The 26,769-nt window shown below is 41.2% G+C and overlaps 1 protein-coding gene and 1 long non-coding RNA gene across 3 annotated transcripts; one reads left to right on the top strand and one right to left on the bottom strand.

Moving 5' to 3' along the window:
• Positions 1-129: 129 nt before the first annotated feature.
• On the top strand, positions 130-26,312 carry dusp7 (dual specificity phosphatase 7). Of its 2 annotated transcripts, XR_009790013.1 has the most exons (6): positions 130-993; positions 3,886-4,314; positions 7,141-8,585; positions 12,738-12,893; positions 25,962-26,011; positions 26,217-26,312. XR_009790013.1 is itself a non-coding variant. In XM_061783706.1 (3 exons), exons 1-3 carry the CDS (start codon positions 591-593, stop codon positions 7,455-7,457), a joined length of 1,149 nt encoding a protein of 382 aa, XP_061639690.1. In that variant the 5' UTR covers positions 130-590; the 3' UTR covers positions 7,458-11,212. The 2 variants fall into 2 exon arrangements, 1 of the variants encoding a protein (XP_061639690.1); XM_061783706.1 differs by lacking the exons at positions 12,738-12,893; positions 25,962-26,011; positions 26,217-26,312 and having other exon boundaries at positions 7,141-11,212.
• Positions 14,728-21,428, bottom strand: LOC133483568 (uncharacterized). The gene is made up of 4 exons (XR_009790145.1): positions 21,225-21,428; positions 20,708-20,806; positions 15,440-15,543; positions 14,728-15,372 (listed from the first exon to the last, which is right to left on the bottom strand). It is a non-coding gene; the product is annotated as an uncharacterized LOC133483568 (long non-coding RNA).
• Positions 26,313-26,769: the final 457 nt, after the last annotated feature.

Raw genomic sequence — 26,769 nt, 5'->3', positions numbered from 1 at the left:
AAAACGTTGAACATTCCTGCTTGTACGGCAGGCAGGTGGATCATCCTCGCAGGGGCCAGCCAAGCTCGTAGTGAATGGACGAGAAGCTCGGTGCCTGGGCCCCTTTAAATCTGCACGCCCCGCCCTCTCTCCCGGAGCTCTCTCCCCAGCCTCATTAACTGCTCTGCGCTCAGGCGGGGAACCAGAGCCGCTCTTCGGGTCAACCGTGAGCCGAAGCGAACCTCCGCCATGGGCCCAGACAGCAGCCACTAACACGGCCCTTGGTTTCCCTTTTTATTTTATTTTGAGGGGGTTCTGCTTTTTATTTTGTATTTGTTTATTTGTATTTGTATTTTGTTATTTGTTTTACCCGACTCGGGAGCTCGAATGGACGTCTCTGGGCTGGAGGAGTGGGAGGAAGAAGCCTCCGCGTGTTTGAGTTGCCTGCCCGGAGCGGAGGGGCATGTCGGATCCGTGCGTGTCGGCAGAGTGGAAGTGGAGGTGGCGCCGCGAGGATAAAGTGAACTTTAGCTCCGCGATTTCTCCTCATTCCCTCCCTCCCCCGAACAGCCTAAAGTCACACCAGCGGATTCCCACACACAGTTTCCCCGATGAGAAGCCCTCACCCGCGGAGAGGCTGCGCGATGGTGACCGTGACGATGAGTAAGAGCGCCGAGTGGCTGCAGGAGGAGTTGGAGTCCGGGGCCGCCGCGCTTCTGCTGCTCGACTGCCGGCCGCACGAACTCTACGAGTCGTCGCATGTCGAGGCGGCCATCAACGTCGCCATCCCGGGCCTCATGCTGCGCAGGCTGAAGAAGGGCAACCTGCCCATCCGCTCCATCATCCCCAACAACGAGGACAAGGAGAAGTTCGTCAAGCGCTGCAAAAGCGACGTGGTGCTGCTGTACGACGAGGCCGGCCCCGAGCGACTCGAGTCCGGGCTGGGGAGCTCCGTGCTCGGGCTGCTCCTGCAGAAGCTCCGGGACGACGGCTGCAAGGCTTTCTACCTGGAAGGTGAGTCTTGAAGTGGAGCCGCTGCTTGTTCCTCGTCAACCATGGCAAATTCATTTCAACAATCGTTTTCAAAATTTCACATTTCATTTAGTTAATTTTTTTTTTAATTGGGATTTTTCCTCTTGAGTATGACCACTACACATTAGTTTACATTAGCCATATGTGTCCTATTTATTTAACATTAAATTATTATAAAAACATCATAAAATAAATTATCTTTATTGTGTGGTTTTAACAGGGATGTTCTGAAAGTCACTATAAACTTATTTTATTACCAGATATTTCAATGTAGAATACATATGTACCCCTCCTATTCATGTCTGCACTTTTTAATTAACAGTAATATATAGGTGGCACAGTGAACCAGTGGTTAGCACATGCCCATCACAGTTCTGAGGTTGGGGGTTGAAATCTGGGCTGCGGCCTTCCTGTGTGGAGCTTTCATGTTCTCCCAGTGCTTTTGTGGATTTTCTCCAGGTACTCTTTCCCCCCCACATTTCCAAAACATGCTTCTTAGGTTAATTGAAGACTCTAAATTGTCCATAGGTGTGAATGGATGTTTTTTGGGGTGTTGTCTTGGTTGATTGGATGTACTCACCCAAAAGTCAGCTGGGAAAGGCTCCAGCATACCCATTTCCCAAATGAGGATAAGTATATGTACCTCCTTTATCATGTATTAAAGTCTTAAAATACACACACACAAAAAAAACCCAACAACAACGATGTGCTCAGTGAATTTCCGAACACCATGTATAATAGACTTTTTTTATTGACTGTTTTTTGTTGAAGTATTAAATCCATGCTCTGCAAATTTGTAGTATTTACACATTGGTCATTTTAATCTATTTCTTAAACCAATGATCTACCACATATAATTGCTTCATAAGGTGGTTATAAAACCGCCAATAAGATGTACTGCAGATTGTGCATTAATAGCCAAACAAAACCAAATTGTGGGCCTAAAAATGTTTTTAATTAAATGCATTGCAGCCATGTTTTTCTCCTTTAGTAAATAAAGACAGGCTTCTTTTTTTCATGAATGAACAGTGGAAACAAGTCTGCACAATGCTCTTATGAAATATCCTCCAACAAACAAAGTCAGCTTCGTTGAAGATGAACGAATTGTGTAATTACCGATAATAATGCCACACGAACCGACTTGCAGATGTATGAATGTGTGTGTGTGCGTGCGCGCGTGTGTGTATGCACCACTGGAGCCACAAGCTGCATGTGTCATTCACAAAAAGTCCACTGAGCCAAGCGAGCATCCACTCTGCTTCTCACAATGGAGCACATTTGTCCAGCTGTTTTCTCATCTCAGAGCTTTGGCGTCTTAAGTAACCCTTCGTATGCTTCATTGGTTGCGTCATTAAAAAAAAAAAGCCAAATAAAAAGCAAAACATGGCAAAATTTGGACTTCCATACTATACCTGCGTGAAGTACGTACCTTGTTATAGATACTGAAACGATACCATGGCAAAAACTTTTGACGGTAAGCTATCATCTTTTTCGCCACTGGTACGCTTTGGTGACGGTGTCATAAAGAAGCCAAAGAAAAAGCAACAAACGTGTGAAGTGAATTCTTTAACATGGCAGACATTTTCCTATGTCGCAGGAAGATCAAGTTCCTGTTCTATTTTTAATCATCATAGGTCATCCATGTCTCTATTACTGTTACCGTCAAGTATTAAGACTGACTTGTTAGATTATAATCCTCAATAAAGATTTTAAGGACCATTTTGTGAAATAGGACAATTTTAGTTTATGATGAACAAATACTTGAACTGTATGCAGTAAAAGCAAAGCAAATTTATTTATATAGCGCATTTTATACTCATGGTAACTCAATATGCTTTACATGATTAAAAGCATTTAAAAACAAAGAGAAAGAAACGGCTTCCAAAAAAACCCCAGTACAATTAAAACAGCGTACAGTGCAAGAAATATCATTTAAAAGTGGAAATGCTCTAAAAAGCCTTAACCTGGAGTTAAAAACATTGAGACTTGTGGCTGATGTCACTTCTGCTGGTAACTTACTCCATTTGTGTGCAGCGTAATAGCTAAATGCTGCTTCACCGTGTTTGCTTTGTACTCTGTGCTCCACTATTTGACCTGAATCTGTAGATCTCAGAGTCCTACTGGGTTTATATTCCATTAGAATTTCTTATGTGTGTTCAGGACCTAAACCATTTAGTGATTTATAGACGAGTAGCAAAACTTTAAAATCTATTCGAAAGCTGACTGGGAGCCAGTATAAAGACTTTAGAATTGGAGTATGCTCTGACCTCTTTGTTCTGGTCAGAACCCGACCTGCAGCATTCTGAATGAGCTGCAGCTGTTCAATGCTCTTTTTGGGGAGTCCAGTCAGAAGACCATTACAATAGTCATGTCTACTTGAGGTAAAAGCATGGATGAGCTTCTCCTGGTCTGCTTGGCACATGCAAGGCTTCACTCTGTTATCTCAGTTTTGTTGTGGTTTAATTGAAGAAAATTGCGGCTCATCCAGTTGTCTGTTTTAGACAGTGACACATCTCAATTGAACTGTAGTCATTTGCAGACACTGCTAGATATTGCTGTGTGTCATCTGCATAGCTATGATAGTCAAAATTAAAGTTCTGAAGAATTTGACCCAAGGGTAGCATATACAGGCTCTACAATTATGTGGAGGGCCCCATGACTGATTTTGCATCGAGCCCCCCAAATGACGCGCCTGGTCACAGGAAGTGTTCGTTCACTTCATCTTTTTTGACATCACTGGTACTCGTCTGTAGTAGTAAAATAAAAACACTTGGTAAGTCATTTACATGCCACAGGGATTGTTCTATGCTTACCATCTCACATCACCAGTACTTTTTCTTTCTAAAAGCTCATCTTGTCCTTTTTCCTCCGCAGGAGGTTTCAATAAGTTCCAGTCGGAGTTCCCCGAACACTGCGAGACCAATTTGGACTGTTCGTGTCCCAGCAGCTCCCCACCGTCCTCCGTCCTCGGCCTGGGAGGCCTCCGCATCAGCTCTGACTGCTCGGACGGCGAGTCGGACCGTGAGCCGGGCAGCGCCACAGAGTCTGAGGGCAGCCCGCTGCCCAGCAACCAGCCGGCATTCCCTGTCCAGATCTTGCCATATTTGTATCTGGGCTGCGCCAAAGATTCGGCCAACCTGGACGTGCTCAGCAAGTACAACATTAAGTACATCCTCAACGTGACGCCCAACCTGCCCAACATGTTCGAACACGAAGGGGACTTCAAGTACAAACAGATTCCCATTTCGGATCACTGGAGCCAGAATCTCTCGCAGTTTTTCCCAGAGGCCATTTCGTTCATTGGTGAGTGTGGCTCTCCTTTCTATACACATGACCATCAACTTTGTCTCTGTCATCTGTTGAGTTAATGAAAGTTGCAAATGACAACTTTAAGAAATTAAGTTACAATTAAAGTAAATATTTGTATAAAAAACACTTCTAGGTCACAAATATAAAACAATCCAATGTGAAAGGGTACGTAAAGCGGTAACTGAGCACTACCTTTTTGTGTCACGTATACATACACCACGCTGTTGTCCATCACTCACCTATGCTAACGCAGTGGTAAAGTAATATTCACGGTAAATATTTGTATGAAAAACTGTTGGAGGCCTTAAATATAAAACAATCCGATAAGAAACAGTAAGTAAAGTGGCAACTGAGCACTGCTTTTTTGTACCATGTATTCTTACGCCGCGTCATAATCTATCAGTAACCTATGCTAACGCAGTCGTAAAGTAAAACTAATTACAGTAAATATTTGTATGAAAAACACTTGTAGGCCAAAAACACACTATTGCCAAACGTATTCACTCATCTGCCTTGACTCGCGTATGATTTTAAGTGATGGCACAATTGAGTGAGAACAGTTATTCTGGCAAATAAAAAGTCATTTGTTTGTAGTATCATTGGCGTTTTTTTATATGGATGACATGGGCAGTCGCCCAGGGTGGTAATCTCGCAGGGGCGGCACAACACACAGCAAAAAAATCAACGGTTCAGTTCATAACTCTCAAAACACTTCACAGCACTCGTAAGTCAAGGTACCACTGTACTAACAAATGTAAAATAGGAGCATCTCAATGTTCTGAACTCCTGATTCTACTCCCGCAGCTTTCCATAGCTGACTGTTGAGCACTCCATTTGAAGAACGTGTCTTCAAAACACGATTAATCAAGAGTCAATACCACACTATTAATCATTTGATTGATGTTTTTTTTTCTTTTTTCTATGTGCGATCAGTGTTAAACTCAGTTATTCCGCATTCGCTTGCGCCGGTCAGTTCACTTGACTTCAATCATAAAAGAATGAGAGAATCCCCTCTCTGGTGAGAATGGCCGAAAACCTTTTTTTTTTTTTTTTTTTTTTTTTTTTTTTTTTTGTTTGGCTAAGATTTGCTCCCATCATTTGTTTTTGGGTGTATTTATGCATTGTGAGAAGGGGAATGTTGACTTATGCCAGAACCTGGTGCTAATAACCACTGTTGGAGCTAGCATCGCATTCTTCTTAAAGCTTTCAGCTGTAAAACGGGCCACGAAGTGAAGTAGAAGTCAATGATGACATCGTCAGACTTTAAGAGTCTGCTGTAGATGCTTTTAGCTAGCCATGTGACCATTTCCAGTCCCCCCTTTTTTCCCTTAAAGTGAGCAGACATCACGCACAAATTAAATTTGATGTCCACAGAAGGCGTCTGGAGGCAGCAATAAGAGAAGCTCATCTAATGGCTTGAGCGACGCAACAAGGCCTCAGAGGGACAGACAGATGCAGCTTATTAATAATGTAACAGCATATAGTTCATGTTTTGACTTGAAGCACCATATACCTGCAAATAGTGTTTTTTTTGTTGTTTTTGTTTTTTTACTCAGCTGCATATGCGGAAGGCTTTTATAATCATCTATTCATCCATCTTGTTTACTGCTTGTCCCCATTCGTAACATGGGGTGAGCCTTACACCCCGGAATGGTCACCAGCCAATCACAGGGCACATATGGACATAGAACCATTTACACTCGCATTCACACCTATGGGCAATTTGGAGTCTCCAGTGAAGTCTCCTTTGAGAGGCAACGAGAAGTAGCCTCTGGAATAGCATCTTTTACGCAAAGAATCACGCAAAAATAGCACATCTGAGCCATAGCAGGAGACCTGGAATATATTAATCTTTGTCATTAGCACAGAACCCAGCAAAGCAGGATATTACCACAAATCAGATGCTAAACTATACACCCCTCTCCCAGCATTGTGGAATAAAACTTTTATTAATAACTCATGGCAAAAACAACCCTCCCGGTCTGCTCAGCAACACTCAAGCAAGTTGTGGCAACATCGGCGTAACACATCCTGTTAAATGTCAGGCCTTCAAAATAATTGTATAATACGAGTGTCACCACATTTTCTTTGGCCCCATGGTGGTTTATCTACCAGGCACACTCAAGTAATTTTGTGCTTGTTTATTGAGTGCAACTGCTAAATAAACCACTGTGGGGCCAACAAAATTGTGGTGAAAGTGTTGTTATACGTCATACTTTTATTTTGAAGGCCGGACTTCACAGGATTTGTTACGCCAATGTTACATGGGTGATGTCGAGCAGACAGGGAGGGTTGTTATTGCCTTGATTTTTCAATAAAAGCTTGCATTGTGAAGTACGCCTTCCTGTCTGTTGAACCCTTGACTTATGAAATGCTTCATCGATTCTGTGAAATAGATGGGTGGGTAACACATTTTTTGTACGACAACTGAGCAGATGTACGAGAACCGGGACCACCTTTTGTCGAAAACCTAATGGTTGGAAAACTACGGCATACAGAAACCGAGGTTCCACTTTATTTGTTTTTTCATGTTTTTTGTGCTCCTTCAAGATGGCTCAAAGCCCTGGCTAAAAAGAAAGCAGTAAGTGGTGTCAAGGAAGTGTGTTGTGGTGATGCATCTCAACTGAGAGACTAACATCTTAGTACTGTACATCTAGGAGGCACTAAGTTTAGCCTGGGTTTTTAGTGGAAGTTACGGAGCGTATTCGTTGCATGTACATTCGCACTTCCGGACTGAATAAAATGTCTTCTTTTTTTAATTTATTGATTTATTTTTTAATCCATCCTCTGATCACCTTTATCTCGCTTTTTTCATTTCAGACGAGGCCCGCGCCAAAAAGTGCGGCATCCTGGTGCACTGCCTGGCCGGCATCAGCCGCTCGGTGACGGTGACTGTGGCCTACCTGATGCAGAAGCTCAACCTGTCGCTCAACGACGCATACGACTTCGTCAAGCGCAAGAAGTCCAATATTTCGCCCAACTTCAACTTCATGGGCCAGCTGCTGGACTTCGAGCGGACGCTGGGCCTGAACAGCCCGTGCGATAACCACGCTTCGTCGCCCACCAACGAGCAGCTCTTCTTCACTACGCCCACCAACCACAACGTGTTCCAGCTGGACACGTTGGAGTCCACGTGAGATCAGTGCAGGAGGGCCACCCCGTATTTTTTGGGGGGTGGTTGAGGTGATCCTGTTACTGCGTTAACCACATGGCTGCGCTGGAGGCGCTCGCAGCCGCTTTAATGTATGTTTTAGCTCCAGGAAGCTCTGAGCCCGGGAACGTTGAGGTCGCAGACGATGCGTCGGAAGCGGGAAGTTTTTAAGAAAGCCAAGGACAGCTTTCATCAAGCCAAGGAGACTTCTTCATATAAAGATTTTGGGGGGGAACACAAATGTGCCGCACTTATGAGGCGACAACCTCCTCGCAAACGGAGAATGTTGGGTCTTCGGAAAATCTTCGGAGTTTTTAAAAACCAAGGAATTAACACACACAAGTATTTGTACTGTATGTGCTGTTTGTATGTTATAACATGAAGAAATGTCTATACGCATTTTTTTGTATATTTTTTTTTGTGTGCTTGTATGCACAAATTTACATCATGTATCGATATAAATATATATACAGGCATAATAATAATTATGGTATATTTGTCCAAAAACAGTGAGATTGTAAAACTAAAGAAAGGGAAAAGCGGGGAAGTCATCTTTGATGATCGAATGCAGTTTGCACAGTTGTGTAGCCAATGGCTTGCTGGCACTGACATGCAGCCTCTTCAAGAGAAACAAGTGTCGGGAGGAGAGGCCGGTCCTGAGGTGGTCCGCTAAAAGGACCAAAGCTTAGGCTTATGTTTGATTTTTGACCAACTCCAGTTCACACTTAGCTGCGTCCTTCCCCACGCCGTCCTTACCAGAAGTACCGGTTGTTTGTTTCGCAACTTCCTGCTTTGTGTCATTGTGCCGTAGCGAGGCTTTGCCAAACTGGTTTTTTCGACCGCACCGACTTTTTGTACTTTGGAGTCAGAGAGGGTGGAAGCACTTAGCTTTATCTTGGCAACCTTTGGCAAAGAAGTGCCTCTGTTCTTGTGTATGTATGTATGTACAAACCCCTTTTTACACCGCATGTTAAAGCCAGGTCTTGCGTCTGGTTCCACACAGAATATGGTTGCAAAGCCTTGGAGGTTGTATCAGAGCTGCAACAGGAGTCCCTTTGGAAGTAGTATAGAAGTCATAAGAGTTGGGTCAGTGAATGCCATAATGCTGGGACGGGTGAGTGAAATTTTAACACCCGCCACTCACTCCCCACCACCATGTTGTGTTAAAAGCCATTTGTCCGACAAGTATTTTTATACGTAACGCCAGACTGATGTCATCTTATGCTGTATGCTGTGTAAAAGCGAGCACCGTTACATCTGTGGATTCTGTGTGAAAAGCTTGTTACGGCTCTGATGCGGCCATTTTGCCGGGTCTCAGTAAAAGAGGCTCTTAACAGTGTATAGTTGGAAACTGCACTTACTTTAAACATGAACTTGGGCATGGAACAGGCCCACTGGTTTTATCAAAAAAACTTTGTCTGAATCACCCGTAAGCCTTGAGTATATATTGTACGAGAGAAGTATTCAACCTAATTGGATATAAATATATATATATTACAGCGTGAATAGTAAACAGATCTATATTGTTTTGTATACCTGAGCATGCTGCGGTAGTGTATGACTCAGCCACTAGTTGGATGTTGCTTTTTTTTTTTAAAACAAAAGGAACAACGGGGTCTTGTTATTAGTTTATTAAATGGAGGATTTTTCTAAGACTGAGATGAAATCCCGCTGCCCCGTCGAGATGGACGCCCCTTGTTTTTAGTAAAGGGAGCGAAAGACCGAATAGCTTTTGTCTGAACGTATGCTGAACCTCACGCAAGAACTTCTGTATTTTTTTCATATTTATTCATTCATTTGTATTGACCACCCATGTTACACGATTGGCTTTATCTTAGCATATTTAGCGTTATCTAGATCACAAGCTTCCAAACTGGGGAAAAAATTATAATGCTGTGATTTGAACATAAATGCTGAGAAAGAACATCTTTCAACTTATTACAGTAGTTAAACTTTAGACCGTAGAACTGAGTCAGCATCAGGAAATTAATTTATAGTTTTTCTGTGTGATATTAACCCCCCAAACGCTAATGTGTTGATTGAACGTGACCAGGAAAGATGTTTGTTGTGCAGTGTTAGCCAGTTCAACTGTGTCATGCTAACTAAAGCTAATGAGTATATTTGAATATAAATGCTGAAAAAGAACATCTTACCATTTATTCCAGTCGTTAAATTTTGACTTTATCACAGACATTGGGTCTGTATTTTCTCTTGTGGCATTAGCTAGTTAGCCACGTGATGCAAACTAAAACAAACTAATATGATGATTTTGAACAAATGTGTTGCTTTTGCCCCCAAAATCTGATCTGAATCCACTCCAATGGTTAACTAAGACGACAACAGCAATTTTTGTTTTCCTAGTTTCTTGTGTGGGGTGCAGTGTTTGCAATCGGAAACCGAATAATTTGTATTTAGCGGTCAGTTGGGAGCAGGGTTGGTCTCAGTTGGCCTTATGAGTATTTTCTAACACTGACTGTTGAAAACTCTTTTTATCTCAATTTTTACAAAACCGCCGTGTTAAAAAAAAAAAAAAAAAGTCATTTGAATCTGAATGCGGTAAGTTTTTTTTTTTTTTTTTTTTTTTTTTTTTTTATAAACACCGCCACAGGTCACACGTCTTTATTACTCTGCAACACATCAGAACTCTTTTTTTATTTTATTTTTTATTTTTATTTTTTTGGGAGAAACAAGACCTCAAATATGTTTTTCTTTGTACTATATTGATGGAATTATGAGTGCAATCTTATTGACGCACTTGCCCTAACTTTTTTTCTCTCTCACTCTCTCTCTCACTCTCTCTCTATGTAGTCTTGTCATAACCAAAATTCCGTGTGTCACTTCACACTATGGATTGGGCAGAATCAGATGTAATTTCAATTGGCCTATGTATTGAATGCTAATAATTTGGCAGTCAACTAACCTTGGCTATGGCAACATTATCTCCACTGCTGTGGAAACACGAGTTGACAACCATGAAAACATTGATACACCTTTTACAATTAATTCATTGTTTTACAGTTAATTGATTATCTTCCCCCAATCAACAAAATTTTATCAAATGCCCATCAAGCTCCATTTCCATCTTTAGTTTTAATGTGCTCTATGCTGTTCCTGTGGCCTTTTAATGTTGACATATACAGTGTATATATATATATATATATATATATATATATATTGAATATGTTATGAAATCATATGCAAATGTAACCCCCCCCAACCCACCCCTCCCCAAAAAACACTTAATAGTGTTGGACTCTGTTTCAGTATGCAGCTTTCATTTGTAAAACTGTTGATTCCAAGCTGCTTTTCCTGTGTGTTTTATTATTATTATGGGGGGGAAAACATGTACACGTTGCCACATCACGGGAACGGATGTTTCTGTGTCCTTAACAACTTGTAGCCACATCTGGGTGTCAATGTGCTCAGGGGGGAGGGACTATTCAATGATATAAAAGGAAAAGTAAATGATGAAAAGAAAAAAAAAATGGTTACCTCAATGAGGGAATTTTCAGGGATTTTTTTTGTTTTTGTTGGGACAATGCGCCTTTGCATCATGTTGCATTGAATGGCCGATTTGTATTGTGCTGTTTTTAACACAACATGCAAGCTGTGTGGGCGAGGGAAGGAGGGAGGGCACGTTGAAGGAAACACCATTTGCCCAATGTATTGTACTGTACACTATACTCAAACCACACCACACTTGTTTATACTGTAATAAATGTTGACATATTTTTTTCGTTAGCATGTTGCCGGCCTCCATTCTTTCCACTGACCTATCTGCGCATAAAGTTCTTTTGAGTGGAAATAACACACACACACACACACACACGTCAGTCCTGTCATTCAACCAGGAAATAGTCTTCTCCCTAATTAACAAATACAGTGCAGTTCATGTATTCAGTTTTTTTACACTTTCTTTTTTGCATTTGGGTCACAATGGAACCGTTTCCCCAACCGAGGATCCAAAATGGCACAATCTTGATGTCATCTTCCATGAACCTAACATAACTTGCTGGCTGGAAAATACTATGCACTACAATTTTTTTTCCACTTTTGAATTGAATTGAATTTGATTTGTGATGAAACCACATCCCACCTTCCAGAATAATCAATGGTACACTCCTGTCATCTTGTGCCATTCCCTATGAACCAGGAAATAGTCTGATAGCTAAAAAATGACACTGCATTTTTCTTTCTTTCATTTTTTGAAATCTATCTGTTATGGAACCATTTTTACCCACCCCAGAATCAACAATGGTACAGTCTTGTCTTTTTATGCCATCTTTCATAAACCAGGAAGTAGCCTGCTAGCTAAACTAACAAAAGGACAAATACAAATGTGTCTCTCTGCTGTTTCTGTCTTGTTAAAAAAAAAAAAAAAAAAACACTCACCCCCCCTCATGATGAAGAAATGGTACAGTTCCTTCTGTCTTAAATAAGCTCCGACCAAACAAAAATATAGTGCTCCCCCTTTTTTCCCCCCATTCCTGTTAAAGGAATGTTACCTTTTTTGCCGTTTGGGTCACAATGTAACCATTTGCCCCACTCCGGAATAAACAATGATACAGTCTTGTGTTAAATCATTCTCCACAAACCAGGAGGTAATATGCTGCTCAAACTATAAACAGATACAGTATATGACGTGCAAAAATTGTTTGACTTCTATTTTCTTTTCTTTTTTTCTTTTTGTGTGTGACTGTTTGAGTTGTAAGCATCCCCCCATGCCCCCGAAAAACAAAAATGGTACAGTCCCATCTGTCCCGCATCATCCTCACTAATAGGGGGGAATCACCCTCCTGGCACTTTTAAACAGTATTCCTTAAGTATTCAAATGCCTAGATACCGCTGTTAATTGACATTGTTTTTGTTTTGAGATAATTTTATTTGTAGGCCTAGCCGTCTTTTCCAAACGAGTTACAAAGTGCTGAGGTAAGGCAAAAATCTGCGAGTAAAAGCCAAGATATAGTAAATAGAAATAGAAAATATGCTCTTTATTTTCAATGTGGTGACTTATAAACTCAGAACAGGAAATGAGGAAGAAGCTGCCAGGTTGTTGAGTCAGCATTCCAACCCTAGACTCCTTTTATTTAGTCAGTGTTTGTCATCCTATTTCCTTTTTTTGTGCTCATACGAACATTTCACAACTCATCCCAAAACAAATTGGCCTTCATAAAGATAAACATGCTTTATTAAATAACAATGTTGATTATTGTGCTTGTAATTTGCAGTGGTGTTACATTAATTGTGCCTTACACCTCTCCTTCAGGTGATCAGATCATGTTGAGTCTAACAGGAAATGACTACGAACACCACCATCCTGTTTGCCGAACGAAGAGGAGGATGAGGATGATGATGGCTGTCTGGTCGCTCCCTGGTTACCTGGCAACGCGATGACTGGGGTTTCCGTCCTCATGTCACACAGGTAACGTCTCGGCCGCTTAATGCGAGATAATGAAAGCTGGGGATTAATTACGCCCGTGCGGAACAGGACCGAGCGAGGCGCAATATCTCTGGGAGCTAATGTCGATGCAGAAAAAGAGTATTGGTGATATCATGGAGGAAATCTGTGATGGTAACCATAGAACAGGAACTAGAACTTAGTGTGACATAGAAAAGTGTGTGGTGATGCCACCAACGAAAGCAAAGCAAAGCAAATGTATTTATATAGCGCATTTCATACACAAGGTAACTCAATGTGCTTTACATGATTAAAATCATTTAAAACAAAGAAAAACAACAGCTTATGAACATTTCAAACAAAGACAAAAAGAACAAAAGTACAATTAAAGCAGCGTACAGTGCAATAATTATCCTTTAAAAGTGGAAATGCTCTAAAAGCATGAGAAAAAAGAAGAGTTTTTAACCTGTAGTTAAAAACATTGACACTTGTGGCTGACGTCACTTCTGTTGGCAACTTATTCCATTTGTGTGCAGCATAATAGCTAAATACTGCTTTGGACTCTGTGCTCCACTATTTGACTGTCTGTCGATCTCAGAGAAGAAGAATCATCTTTTATTGTCATGAACATGCATGCATGCACATGAAATCAGAGCCCTACTGGGTTTATATCCCATTAGCATTTCATTCATATTTTCAGGACCTAAACCGTTTAGTGATTTATAGACCAGTAGCAGAACTTTAAAATATATTCTAAAGCTGATTGTGAGCCAGTGTAAAGACTTGGAGTAATATGCTCTGACCTCTTTGTTCTGGTCAGAACCCGAGCTGCAGCATTCTGAATGAGCTGCAACTGTTTCATGCTCCTTTTAGGGAGTCCAGTCAGAAGACCATTACAATAGTCAAGTCTACTTGATAAAAGCATGGATGAGCTTCTCCTGGTCTGTTTGGAACATGCAAGCCTTCACACTGGATATGTTCTTCAGATGGTAGAAGGCAGTTTTAGTAATTGATTTGATATGACGGTTGAAAGTCAGGTCGAAATCTATCAGAACACCGAGGTTTCGGACTTGGTCTTTGGTTTTTAAAGAGAGTGACTCCAGGTATTTACTAACAGCAATCCTCATCCAGTTATTTATCACAGTGATAGAGAGTGACACAACATCTCAATTGAACTTTAGTCATCTGGAGACACTGCTAGATATAATGTAACTGTGTGTCATCTGCATAGCTATGATAGTCAAAATTAAAATTCTGAAGAATTGGACCCAAGGGTAGCATATACAGGCTGAACAAGAGGGAAATCAAAGAAAAATGTGTGATGATAACCATAGAACAGGAAACTGAACTTACCGTGACATGTACAATTAATTAAATATCAATTCTATACGCAAATTAAAATTTACCAAGATACTAATATTTTAGCATGATTTTTATTTTTATTTGAATGAACAATAGTTTACTTCCTGTTAAACTAGTATGGTACTAGTGTGGATAATAATGCTAAAATGTTACTTCAAATAAGGCCTGTACAGTTAATAAAAGGTTAGTTTTAATTCACTTCATATTATTTCTTAGGCGAAGCAAGATTGAAAGTCAACCAATGTCATTGTATTTCAGAATGTCTGTGTGTGTGTGTGTGTGTGTGTGTGTGTTGATTGAAAGAGGCATTGCAACACTTATTGAGAAGACCCTGAAAGAAAATGTGTGTTTAGTCAGGCAGAAAAAAGGGAAACGCAAAGAGGAACGTGTGTGTGCGTGTGTGCTTGTGTCCCTTCCACATAAACAGCGTTTGCATTTCGTTCTTTTTTTTTTTTTTTTTTTTTTTTTTTTTTTTAAGTTGTTGAATGTTGTTCACTTAGACATATTTTACTGAGCAATTCGGACACATATTCATACACAAATTGACAGCTGTTGCCATGCAAGGCGCTGCCAGGCCCACTGGGAGCAAATTAGGGTTCAGTGTCTTGCCCAAGGACACTTGGACAGCAGTTGGAGCTGGGATTCAAACTGCTGACCCATCGGTCACTGGACAACCCGCTTTACCAACCGAGCCAGAACCAGTCAGTATAAAAATGGAATTGGTTAAAATGAAAGCAAATTTATTTATATAGCACATTGCATACACAAAGTAACGCAATGTGCTTTACATGATTAAAAGCATTTAAAACCAAAGGGAAAAAAACAGCTTGTAAACATTTAAAACAAAGAGAGAAAAAAATCAAAGTACAATTAAAACCGCGTACAGTTCAAGAAATATCATTTAAAAGTGGAAATGCTCTAAAAAGCATGAGAAACAAGAAGAGATTTTAACCTGTACTTAAAAACATTCACATTTGGGGCTGACGTCACTTCTGTTCACTTCTATGTAATCCATCCATCCATCCATTTTCTGAGCCGCTTCTCCTCACTAGGGTCGCGGGCGTGCTGGAGCCTATCCCAGCTGTCATCGGGCAAGAGGCGGGGTACACCCTGAACTGGTTGCCAGCCAATCGCAGCACTTCTATGTAAATAAAATAAAAATTAATAAAATCATTACAATTTTGTAGAACTCGGGGTAATACACGCACCTGCCAGGTACCTGGTAGGTGTAGGTGTGACGTACTACGAATAGCTCTTTGTTGAACTGCATCAGCAGGGCAAACCTTACGGTTACGAAGTCGGAGGTCTCTTCCTGTTGGGTTTAGGGTATCAGAATCAGAATCATCTTTATTTGCCAACTATGTCCAAAAAACACACAAGGAATCTGTCTCCGGTCGTTGGAGCCGGTCTAGTACGACAACAGACAGTCAACTGACAGAGAACACTTTTGAGACACAAAGACATTGACAAAAAACAGTCACTGAGCAATAAAGGCTTGCTTGTTATCTGGTAATGCCGGTATATATGTATATGTATATATATATATATATATATATATATATATATATATATATATATATATTTATATATATATTTTTTTTTTTTGACAATTGTACAAAAAGATGCAGAGTCCTCTTGCACTTGAGGACTTTGACGTTTTTGTACGTCTGGGGTAAATACAGGTGTCAGCCGAGTTTGGTAGCTCTTGGTGAAACGTACAATGAATTCGACTTCGATGAAATTTCGGCATTTTCAGTTTGGTGGCGAAATGTGGAATGAAAAGTTTGAAGGCCCGCCCCCGTCATATACTTCGTCAGATTAAAAAGCTCTTGATAACTTTTAATGTCCCATGTCTTGAGATGATACACACCAAGTTTGAAGTGAATTGGAAGGAGGAAGGAAGCTGTTGGAGGAGTTTGCAAAAGTATAACCCTGAAAAAATCCGAAAATTTAGCACTTTTTTCCTTCAAAAGGTCATAGGTCACTTCCTGTTGGAGTTACGATATCGGGCGCGCTGACTTTTTTGTGCATCTGGGTCCCCTCTATATGCGTACCAATTTTCAGAGCCGTAGGTCATACGGATCACTGAGTTCGCCTTTGATGTACTTTGGGCATCGTTCTAGGTGGCGCTGTCGAGCCATTTTTAGGAAATCGCGCCCAAAAACGTGAAATTATCCAATTTTTCACCAGGCCCGATATGCGTGCCAAATTTCGTGAGTTTCCGTGCACATTTAGTGCAAAAATGGCTTTGTTTGTCATGACTAAAACAATAATAAAGAAAAGTAATAATAATTTCTACAAAAACAATAGGGACCTCGCAGGTCTACATGCTCGGGCACTAATAAATGTAAAATAAAATAAATTGAAAGAAAATTAAATTGAAATGAAACGAAAACAGAAGTAATTTCAGATAAAAGTAAACCGAAACAAAAAAAAAGTAAAAATGAAAGTCAATTACAATAAATGAAACTAAATCCAATCTGACAGTGTACAAGTTCTGATCTGAATTGTATTGCGCCAGTCTACTTAATAAAGTGGCCTGACAGCGCACTCCCAGGCCTTCAAATGTTGACGTGCAGAGCATGCGCAACGTTGATTCAATATAGTTACTTCCTGAGATAAGTGGTCACAGTGTGTACACTATACAAATTTACAGCGGAGTGAACTTTGACATCACGTCTGACAAAATGAGCGCGCCTATAAAAGGTGTGAACATAATGACACTCCGGCTGGTCACTGCATACACCGAGCCACGCCTGCCAGCGTCACTCGTATGACTTTTGACGGTGTCACACAGGAAGCGCGTGGGCGTAAAAGGCGTCATGTGACAGTTTGACTTTGAGCCCGGTGAGCAAACACACGCTCACAGCGGCCTCTTATCTCGCTGACCCTCTTGCGGGTCGCTATCTTCGAGGCCAAAGTCGTATTTGCTTGATTGGCCTTGTGAACAGATACCGAATGAGCTTGCAAAAGGAGCTGCTGTACTTCCTTGTGCTTGCCAAATACACCCTCTGATAAAAGTTTTGGGACATCAAAGGAAGTGAAAATGGAAGAAATTACATCGCTCCTCCATTTTGTATGCATTTTGGCCTTTTGGAATGGTGTACACATTACATGGGTCACATGAATTCTCAGTAATAATCTTGGTAATTTGTCTTGAACTCCACTTTGACTTGACATATGGTAAATATAAAAAGTCTACACACCCTTGTTCAGATTCCAGCTTTATGTAACATAAAAGTTGAGACCATCCATCCATCCATCCATCCATTTTCTGAGCCGCTTCTCCTCACTAGGGTCGCGGGCGTGCTGGAGCCTATCCCAGCTGTCATCGGGCAGGAGGCGGGGTACACCCTGAACTGGTTGCCAGCCAATCGCAGGGCAAAGTTGAGACCAAGAAAAATCATTTTACAACTTTCTCCACCATGAATGTGACCTGCATAATTCATTTAAAAACATGTTTTTAAATTTCCGAGAAGGTAAGTAAAAATACACAACTGAAATATTGTGGTTGCATAAGTGTGCACACCGTCTTGGAACTGGGGATGAGACTATGTTTAAAATTAATCAAGCACATTCAAACATGTTAAATCACCATTTAAAGTGCCTCTGATTAATCCTGAATGAAGTTCAGCTGTTTTTGTAGGCTTTTCCTTATATTTCTTTTACTTCCTAGCAAAAGCCTGAAGGTTTTGTGCTAACATGGACTGCTTTTTGGAACTCTTCCTAATTTCCCCCACTTTGACAAAGGCCCCAAGTTCCAGCTGAAGAAAAACCTTTTGGAATTATGGTCAAACAGTCCAACCTTGGTATCTTCCAACCGTAACAAATTTTTCCACATGCCTTTGGGAAATTGCATGTGCGTTTTTGCAAACTTTGGAAACGAAGGTTGAACTTTTGTGAACACAATATCTGTGATGGACTGGCGATCTCGGCTTTTAAGTCATGCCTTCTATGGACTTTGCTTTGTGTCATGCTCCAACAACACTGTCTCTTTCCTTCCTGACTGCCATCGTCCTCCTTCTCCTTTTCTTCTTTGACCTACCGTGGTGGTAACATGATAGTTGAGAGAGGACGAGGTGCACAAGTGGGCTAATAAAGTGCAGTGCACATCCACTCGAAGGTTAACGAGTAACAACAACACTGGAGCAGTGATAAAGACTTTTTTCCTAGACCCCGTACAAGCACAGGTACTTACATTTGAGTACTCGCCAATACGAAGTACCAATACTTGATAATAACTTTACGTCTTGCAATTGTGATGAAAATGTGTTTTATTTTAATCGAATATTGTTTAAAAACACAAAGCACGCCCCAAACCGTTCTTGAACATGGCATAAGTTTCACTCAAATACAATATAACACTTTTTAGAGTAACAACTTGTCATTACTGACATTTTAACTTCCCACTACATGTTTCTCTAACAGACTTGCCACACAGTTCCCTTAAATGTAGCCTGTAACACAACACAAGGCATTTTAATTCCAAAAAAAAAATAAAAAATACAGCGGAAGGGCCATTAAAGCGAGAGCGTCTGCCTCACAGTTCTGAGGACCGGGGTTCAATCCCCCGCCCCGCCTGCGTGGCGTTTGCATGTTCTCCCCGTGCCTGCGTGGGTTTTCTCCGGGCACTCTGGTTTTCTCCCACATCCCAAATACATGCATGGTAGGTTAATTAACGACGCTGGAGCCTATCCCAGCTATCTTCGGGCGAGAGGCGGGGTACACCCTGTACTGGTCGCCAGCCAATCGCAGGGCGTTATGGAAACAAGCCTAGTAAATGTTTTTGTTTTGTTTTCATATTTCGTAAGTACAAGGGCAGCGCGGTAGTTGGGTGGACAGACAGCATATCCGCTGCAGAGTCCTTGGGTTCGAGATTCGGATCTAGGCCTTCCTGTGTGGAGTTTGCATGTTCTCCCCATGTTGCAAGGGTTTTCCCAGGGTGCTCCAGGTTCCTCCCACCTCCAAAAAGATGAATGTTAGGTTTATTACAAACCTAGAATTGTCCGTAGGTGTGAATATCAGTATGAATGGTGGGTTGTCTATATGCAGTAGGTGCCCTGCGATTGGCTGGCCACCAGTCCAGGATGTACCCCGCCTCACACCCAAAGTCAGTTGGGATCCGTCATTCTAAAGAGGACAAGCAAGAAAATGGTTGGATGGATGAATAAAAATACACAGGTTTAGTGATGCAGTATATAAATATATACAATATATTGAATAAATACAGAGAATTCTTGTCTGACTGACATGAACTTGCCTAGCACCAGAACCTTTCTGACTTCCCAGTTTTTCTGGAATGCAAGTTAATCTAATTACTTCCTGACTCCTTGAGTATTTCTCATGCAAACCTTGAAAGTTGAACCATATGTAGTGCAAAATCATTACATGCGTAACGTCTGAGATGAAAGCACCGCCGTAGCAGCTATATGACGCTTTGTTTCCTCACTTGAGCGAGCTTCCCTGCTGAACACTGAGTGAAATCAGCACACGGTCCGGTCGATGTGGGCTCGGTGCATCTCGGGTCAGCGTAGAGTTTGCGGAGGGTGATTATGCAAGTTGATGGGTCATCCAAGGGGTTCAGATCAAACCGCCTGAACTTACCCGAACTGACCAAAAACTGCTGCACTGAAAACACACTCATTTTTAAAAACTATCAATATATTATAAAATTAAACTCTATTGTGTTTATATAGAAAACCTTAATGTAGGGGTCCTCAATTCAATGTAAGAAGTCCAGTTATGAAAAGTTCCTCAAGCTCCGGGAAGGTCAGAAAATAATTTTCTGTAGCTCTTGTTCTCATTAGGGTCACGCGCGAGCTGGTACCTTTCCCACCTGATTTTCGGCGAGGGGCGGGGTATACAGCCAATTGCAGGGCACACATAGACAACCAACCATTCACACTTACGGTACATTAACAAGGAGAGAACACGCAAACGCCACACAGGAAGGCTGGAGCTCAGATTCAAACCCCAAACCTCAGAACCACAGTGTTAACCACTAGCCACACCGTGCCTCTCTAAAAAAAAATGAAAAAAATACAATTCTATAGTATTCCTACAATTTTTTAGCATGATCTAGACACTGAACTGGAACATTTCTTAAAGGGCATATATTATTATGGAAAGTATTTTTTTCCCTTTACTTTTTACAAAAATAGTTGGGTCTTTGGATTGCCCCACCACCATCAAGTGTGATATTCAACAATCAGGTAAACCTTATCTGCCCAGTTCCCAAAAATGTGACTATGAGTGAGTTCTGAATTTTTGTCAACTGTAATTTGGTGGCTTGTGATGAAGTACTGCTTCCTCGAGTGAAAATACCACCAATGCTTTCACTGTCTTTAGAGACTCTCATTTTGTCTTCACACCCTGGACTTCCTTTATGCAATTAGTAGCTGCTTGCCTACTCACAACCACGTAGCTCTGCTTCAGATCGGTTTGGAAATGTATGCCAAACTCTGAGTTGGCCCTACCGATAGATGGAGGGGAGGCGGCAAGAAGTGGCTTATTTGGATGTAACAGGACCGTCCGGGCTTGAAGAGAGGCTGTCAAGTATTCTGGAATTCTCGATCCTTAAAATAATTAGAAAAAAGAATATCACAGAAATATTATTAAGACACCTCGGAACTATTTTAAAATGTGAGAAAAATGCGCAAGATGTAGTATAAAAATATGTTAAATAAAGCTTTTAAACAATGTACACTCGAGTGCCTGAAAATTGAAAAGAAAAAAGTAAATACAGTAAATATGAAAAGACGCAAGCTAATAAAACGGACTAAAACTAATTAACGACAAGTAGTTTTAACCAGTTTTCTTAGATTTTGCTCAACGCTTTCCCACCTCACACACACCCACTCTATCGACTTGCAAAGCTGCTCTAAACAAACCGTAATGACCACAAAACATGGATGTGTAAGAGTAGGACATCCATAAATCTTCTCAAATTACATTATTATTTACTATATATTACATATGAACATAAACACATACCTCTATATATTACAATTAACAGGTCTGCGTTCGTATCCAGACTGTCTTTTCAGGAGGCTACAGTCACTCACACTCTTTGTTTCTGTCACAGTTCAGCCTGTCCCACTGAGCTCCGAGACTATTCTGCTTCCTTCCTGTTGCCATGGCAATGGCAGGGGCTATCATCAGGCGGATTGGGCTGCGAAAAGTATTTTTATCTCCGTCTCGCCCCATCGCTCTGTCTCATATAGCGACGAGCAGTGTTGCCACAGTTACCTTGAAAAAAGTAACTTAGTTTACTGATTACTTGAGCTTTGAAGTAGCTTAGTTACCTTACTGATTCCTTGATATCCAAAGTAACTAAGTTAGATCACAAGTAACTTTTTATTTACTTTCACCAGCTGCCAAGTGACAGGAATATCACTAACACTAACACACACACACACACACAAACGCACGCACACACACTTGCTCCCATAATTGTAATTTTTTACCTCCATGACGATTTGAAGCCGTGCATTTCTTTGCACTTTTATATTTACTGCACCTTCACTGTGGATTCTATGGTAAACAATGACTTCCCAGTCATTTTCCTCAATACATTAGAATGGAAGTGGTCTACCTCTTTGGTAAAATCAGACTGGACAGATGGGCTGCTGCTTCTTCAAGTCGACAGCTATAAACAATTGCTTGCTAAGAATCATTGTTGACTCAATAATAACTATTATTGTTTGAAGAATTAACTGTAATCTTGTTACTTCCCTGGGTACAGTGACACGTGAGATTGCTTGTTACTCAAAATGGTGGCCGTTTTAGAGTAACGCGTTACCGGCATCCCTGGCGACGAAGGACCGCCGGCAACTTTGTCGGGTTTTCACACCGCCTTTGGCATAGCGAGAAAGTTGCCCTCCTAAAAAAGTTGACAAAACAATCAAGAGACGTGAAAAGATGTTTTTTTTTTTTTTTTTTTAATACACTTCTGAAATAGACAACTTTTGTAGCGCTAGGCTTTGGTTCAGTGAGTATCCAAAGGATGAGCTCCAAAAGTGTGTTTTGCATTTTCTTTGGCTTTGTTTGTTTTCTTGTGGTCACCACACTTCAAGTGTGATGGTAAAGAGGAAAACTGATATAACCATAGAACTGGAAGAGGAGTTTAGGACCATATTCTACCATGTGCATGAAAAAAAAGGCGCACAGTTGCACACTTTTCTGGCTAAGCACAGCATTCTGAATAAATTACTTTTATTGGCTTTATTTCATACAGAATAATTAAAAAAAACATTCATGCCAGAGTGGTTCACACGTCACGGATGGCTGACTCCACATCGCTGCACAAGCTATTTTCAGATTTAAAGTGTGCTTTATCTTTGTCATGGATTAAAATTTACAGGATTTCCACGCAGCTTCGCCCTCTTTGGAGTTTCCGTGTTCATTCCCAGTTTGTGTCCGGCAGGTGAGTCAGAAGTCTGGACGTGAGAAAATATGTAGATGGAAAATGCGCAAGTCCAGGCAAGTAAAAATGGACTTATGTGCCAACAAGACAATATGGCCCTTATTGCGTAGCCATAGTGGCACACTCTGTCCTGGCTGCTCAGTGAAATATGATCACCAATAACTTTCCCGCACTCAAGGAGTTAAACCGTAATTTAAGATTTTCCAGCAAATCTTGAGAGACTTCAGCTCTGTAAGCATAATGAATTCGCTCTAAAAGTGTGTTTTGCCATTTCTTTGGCTTCCATGTAACAACACCACGGAAGGGTACCACTTATGGCAAAGAGAAAACCTGTGATGATAAGACAGAACAGAACTTATTGCAACATACAGAGTGACACACAAATTTTTGTCATGACTCTTCAGTAAAATAACTTAACAAAACTACAATTATATGTAATAATAATCCCAGGCAGCACACTTCCTTGTACTCACGGACTAAAACGATCATTTGGGAAGTCATGACAGACTTCCGCTCAGTCAGCATATAAAGTAGTATCCCCAAAAGTGTGTTTTTCTTTTTCTTTTATTTTTGTACTACAAAAAACGGTACCACTGATGGCAAAGAAAACAACTGTGATGATCACCAAAAAACCACAAAGGAACCTTCTGACCTGGCTGCTCAATACAATATGCCTCCCAGTGTCCATCTGCAGGTCGTAGAATGGTTGAGGCCCAGTTCCAGTTGTTTGGGTGGAGAGGACTTTGTGGGTGATTTAAGAAGCAGCTCTTTAATCCACTTATTTCTTTCCCAAAGCCATGGAAAGCCTTCTTCCTCCTCTAGCCTAAATGTGAGCCAGCATGCCAACGCTTTGTGTGAAGGCATGCGCTGGGATGCAATTGTGTTACGTAAGGTGCCAAGATTCCCCTCAGAGCCGACTTGACACGTACGACTATAAGAATGCATCTTAATGCAGCTGCTCCTGCTGATTCCAATCTACATTTCAGATGTGTCCCTCTTTTGTGTCAACTGAATTCTCACGCAGGAGGATTATCAGGTTTTTAATGTTACATTTTTCCTCACGGCCTCTGGAGATGTGTGCTGTAACCCGTTTCACCTGAGTCACCTTTTCGCAGTCAGTGTTTAAGGTACAGTAAGGACGACCCTGAGTCCTTCACGCGAGACTGTTTATTCATAGTGCTTTTTTTTTGTCTTTTTAAAATAGCTGCTCGGCTGAAAAGAAAGAAGCGTATCATTGCGTAACTGCCACCCACACTTGGGACAAATTGCCCCCCACCACCTCCCAAATTCATGCAAAATTTAGATGGCTCTTGGATATACAACCAGGCATCATCATCCAACCTGCAGAGGAGCTGGGATCAAGATCCATGGGCCTTACAGGATAGTTACGGGCTTGTCCTTTTGAAAAGTTCAAAGACAAGAAGGTGTGTGGCTTTACTTTCTATTTTGTGTCTGATACAGGTCCATGGTGGGCTTCCTGTTAGCCCATGTGTTCTTTCTCAACGAGAATTGACCTTTCCTTCTTTCACTAATGCTAGACAAACATTGAATAACCACGACCCTTTGGTGGTCTTTCGACTATTACTGCGACTGCCAGGAATGTGCATCACGTGACAATTCTTTGGAGATGGCTTGAGGAACATCTTGTTTCAATTTAGGAGGAACCAAAATGTATCTGAGGTCTGATAAGATTTCAAAATCAAGGCTTTATTGTAGGAGGCCTCTTGATGCCTTGGGGCTTAATAGGATTTTGTTTCTTCTGGGAGGTTTAGGGTTTCTACTTAACTCTCAGTTGATGTTGCAGCCATCCAACTGTTTGACTTACCATACTTGTCAATAATCATCTCCTCGAGATCCACCCAGCGATTTTCGGAGTCCCAGACCAACGGTGAGACATTCCTCAACCCCTGACATACACCCACCCACAGGGTGTCCACAGTCTACTAAGGGGTCTCCTCCTGGTTGACTCAAGGATGTGGACTGTCTCAGGAGTTTTTGCTGTTATCCGCAAACGTTGATTGATATTACATTATAAATCAGCATGATAGTCTTGTGTGGGGTATCTGATTTTGAAAATAGCAACACAAGATGACAACACTGACTGAGACCAAAGTTTCCATTTTTGAGATTTACCAGTCACAATTTTGAATCCATCATCTTTGAACCTGGTAGCATGGTAGTTTTGTGGTTGGCACAAATGCCTTACAGTCAAGAAGGCGACAGTCATTTATGTGTGATTGCATGCCTGTTAGGTTAATTGAAGAATCTAAATTATCCACAGGTGTGAATTTTCGTTTGAATGGCTATTTGTTTATATGTGCCCTGAAATTGTCTGGCAACCAGTCCAGAGCGTACCCTGCCACTCACCCAAAGTCAGCTGGGAAATGCTCCAGCTAGCCTGCGACCTGAATGAGATCAAGCAGTATAGAAAATGGATAGCTGGATCTTTGAACCTTGAAATTGTTCCTGTTTTAGAAAGTGGTTAATTCTAAACAATGCTCAAGCTTACATTTTGATATCACAGGTGTCAAACTTCTTGCTTTTACAAGCCACTGTCACAGTTGTGGAGCTGAAAGTGGACATCTTGGGTTGTGTCCAAATATGTCTTCACAATGCTTACCAGATCAGTTGAATTTTGGGTATGTTACCTGCCACGGCAAACCTAGGCGGTTTCCCCCAGCCCCCGACGATAGCTGGCAGGGTCAGTTGCTCTAACGAAGAGGCACTAATGAGTCGGATTGTTCTCTGGAAAATCCAACAAGTGGCTGTAGTTTCTTGTAGTTGGGATTCACAAATGATAAAAGGAACATTTTGGTATTTCTTGAGAAGACTGGACACAAAGCCATCCCATCATCAGTACCAGATCATTTTCCGTAAGCCTGTGAATATTCTCATTCATTCAGGTAATTTCATTTTCAGGGCATTGAATCAATCGCAACGAGACTGTTCTGGTTGTCTTAGAAGACATTTCACCTCTCATTCGAGCATGCTTCATAAAACAAGGCTTAGATATTAACAAAGCTTATAACTAAGTACTCACAGTATTTGACTGGTCTAAGGTCATTGGTCTCTCTCGGTCATAAAGCAGGGCAGGCAGAATCAGAATTCTAAAGACTTTAACTATTTAGAAAACAAACCCTGCAGAGAGTTGCCAAGAGAATGAAAGTCGCTGCCAAGGTAAGTGAATCCCTTCACAAGGCCACACTCATAAAACCCACAGATACAGGACATGGAGCAGGGTCTAAAAAAAGTCTTTGAATACCTGGATTTTGGTCTTTAACCAAGCATTCCGATTGCCTTCTCAGGTTCTTGAGGACCTCCATTGACTCGACAACTGTCATCATCTGCAAGATCGGTAAGTCTCTCAATCCCACTTCAGTCACAAGGTAACAGAAGTCGTTAAAGGTGACAAACTGTATTAAGCTTTTCTTAGAAAATTTAAAACAGTTCCCGGGAGTATTAATGGTGCTAGGTTGTTGTTGTAATGCAGGTGTCTGCAACAGACCATAATATCAAAATATCATTAATTATATGACACTCTTCACACTTCTTTTTTCTAGCCTCGCTGAAATTAGCCTGTTCTGAGGAGGCAATCCTGTGTTATGGAAATGAGTCACTGCTCACCCTGCCACATTCTACTGCAGGGCCAATGCTAAGTATGGCTTCATCATGATCATGTTTTTATCATGTCTAGGAGCAGTGCCATTACATAAAAGCGAATGTAAGCCCTAACCTTTACCAAAACCCAAACTGTAACCCAAAAATTAGCTTAAACCTAACTCCTAACCACTAACCCTAGCCCTAACCCCAAATCTAACCAGAGCCCTATCCCATATACCTAAACCTTAGCTTGTCTGCAACCCTAAGCCCAACCGTAACAAACTCCAACCCCTAACCCAAACTGTAACCAAACCTTAAATCCCAATACTTTCGGCTCTGTGTATGTGGTGCATGCAGCGGACACATTGCCAAACACACATACCCCCAATAGCGACTACGTTTCATCAGTCAGTTTTATCAACTATGTCCCCGGAACAAAACTCCCATCGTTAAATCAGTATCAATTCCACTTATGTGGAGTCAAACGTAGTGTCGACTGCATGTCAAGGGCTT

This window comes from Phyllopteryx taeniolatus, chromosome 9 (genome assembly GCF_024500385.1).
Source record: "Phyllopteryx taeniolatus isolate TA_2022b chromosome 9, UOR_Ptae_1.2, whole genome shotgun sequence".
Taxonomy (NCBI): Eukaryota; Metazoa; Chordata; class Actinopteri; order Syngnathiformes; family Syngnathidae; genus Phyllopteryx; species Phyllopteryx taeniolatus.
Note: the sequence above shows the minus strand (reverse complement) of the source record. Positions and strands in the feature narration are given on the sequence as shown.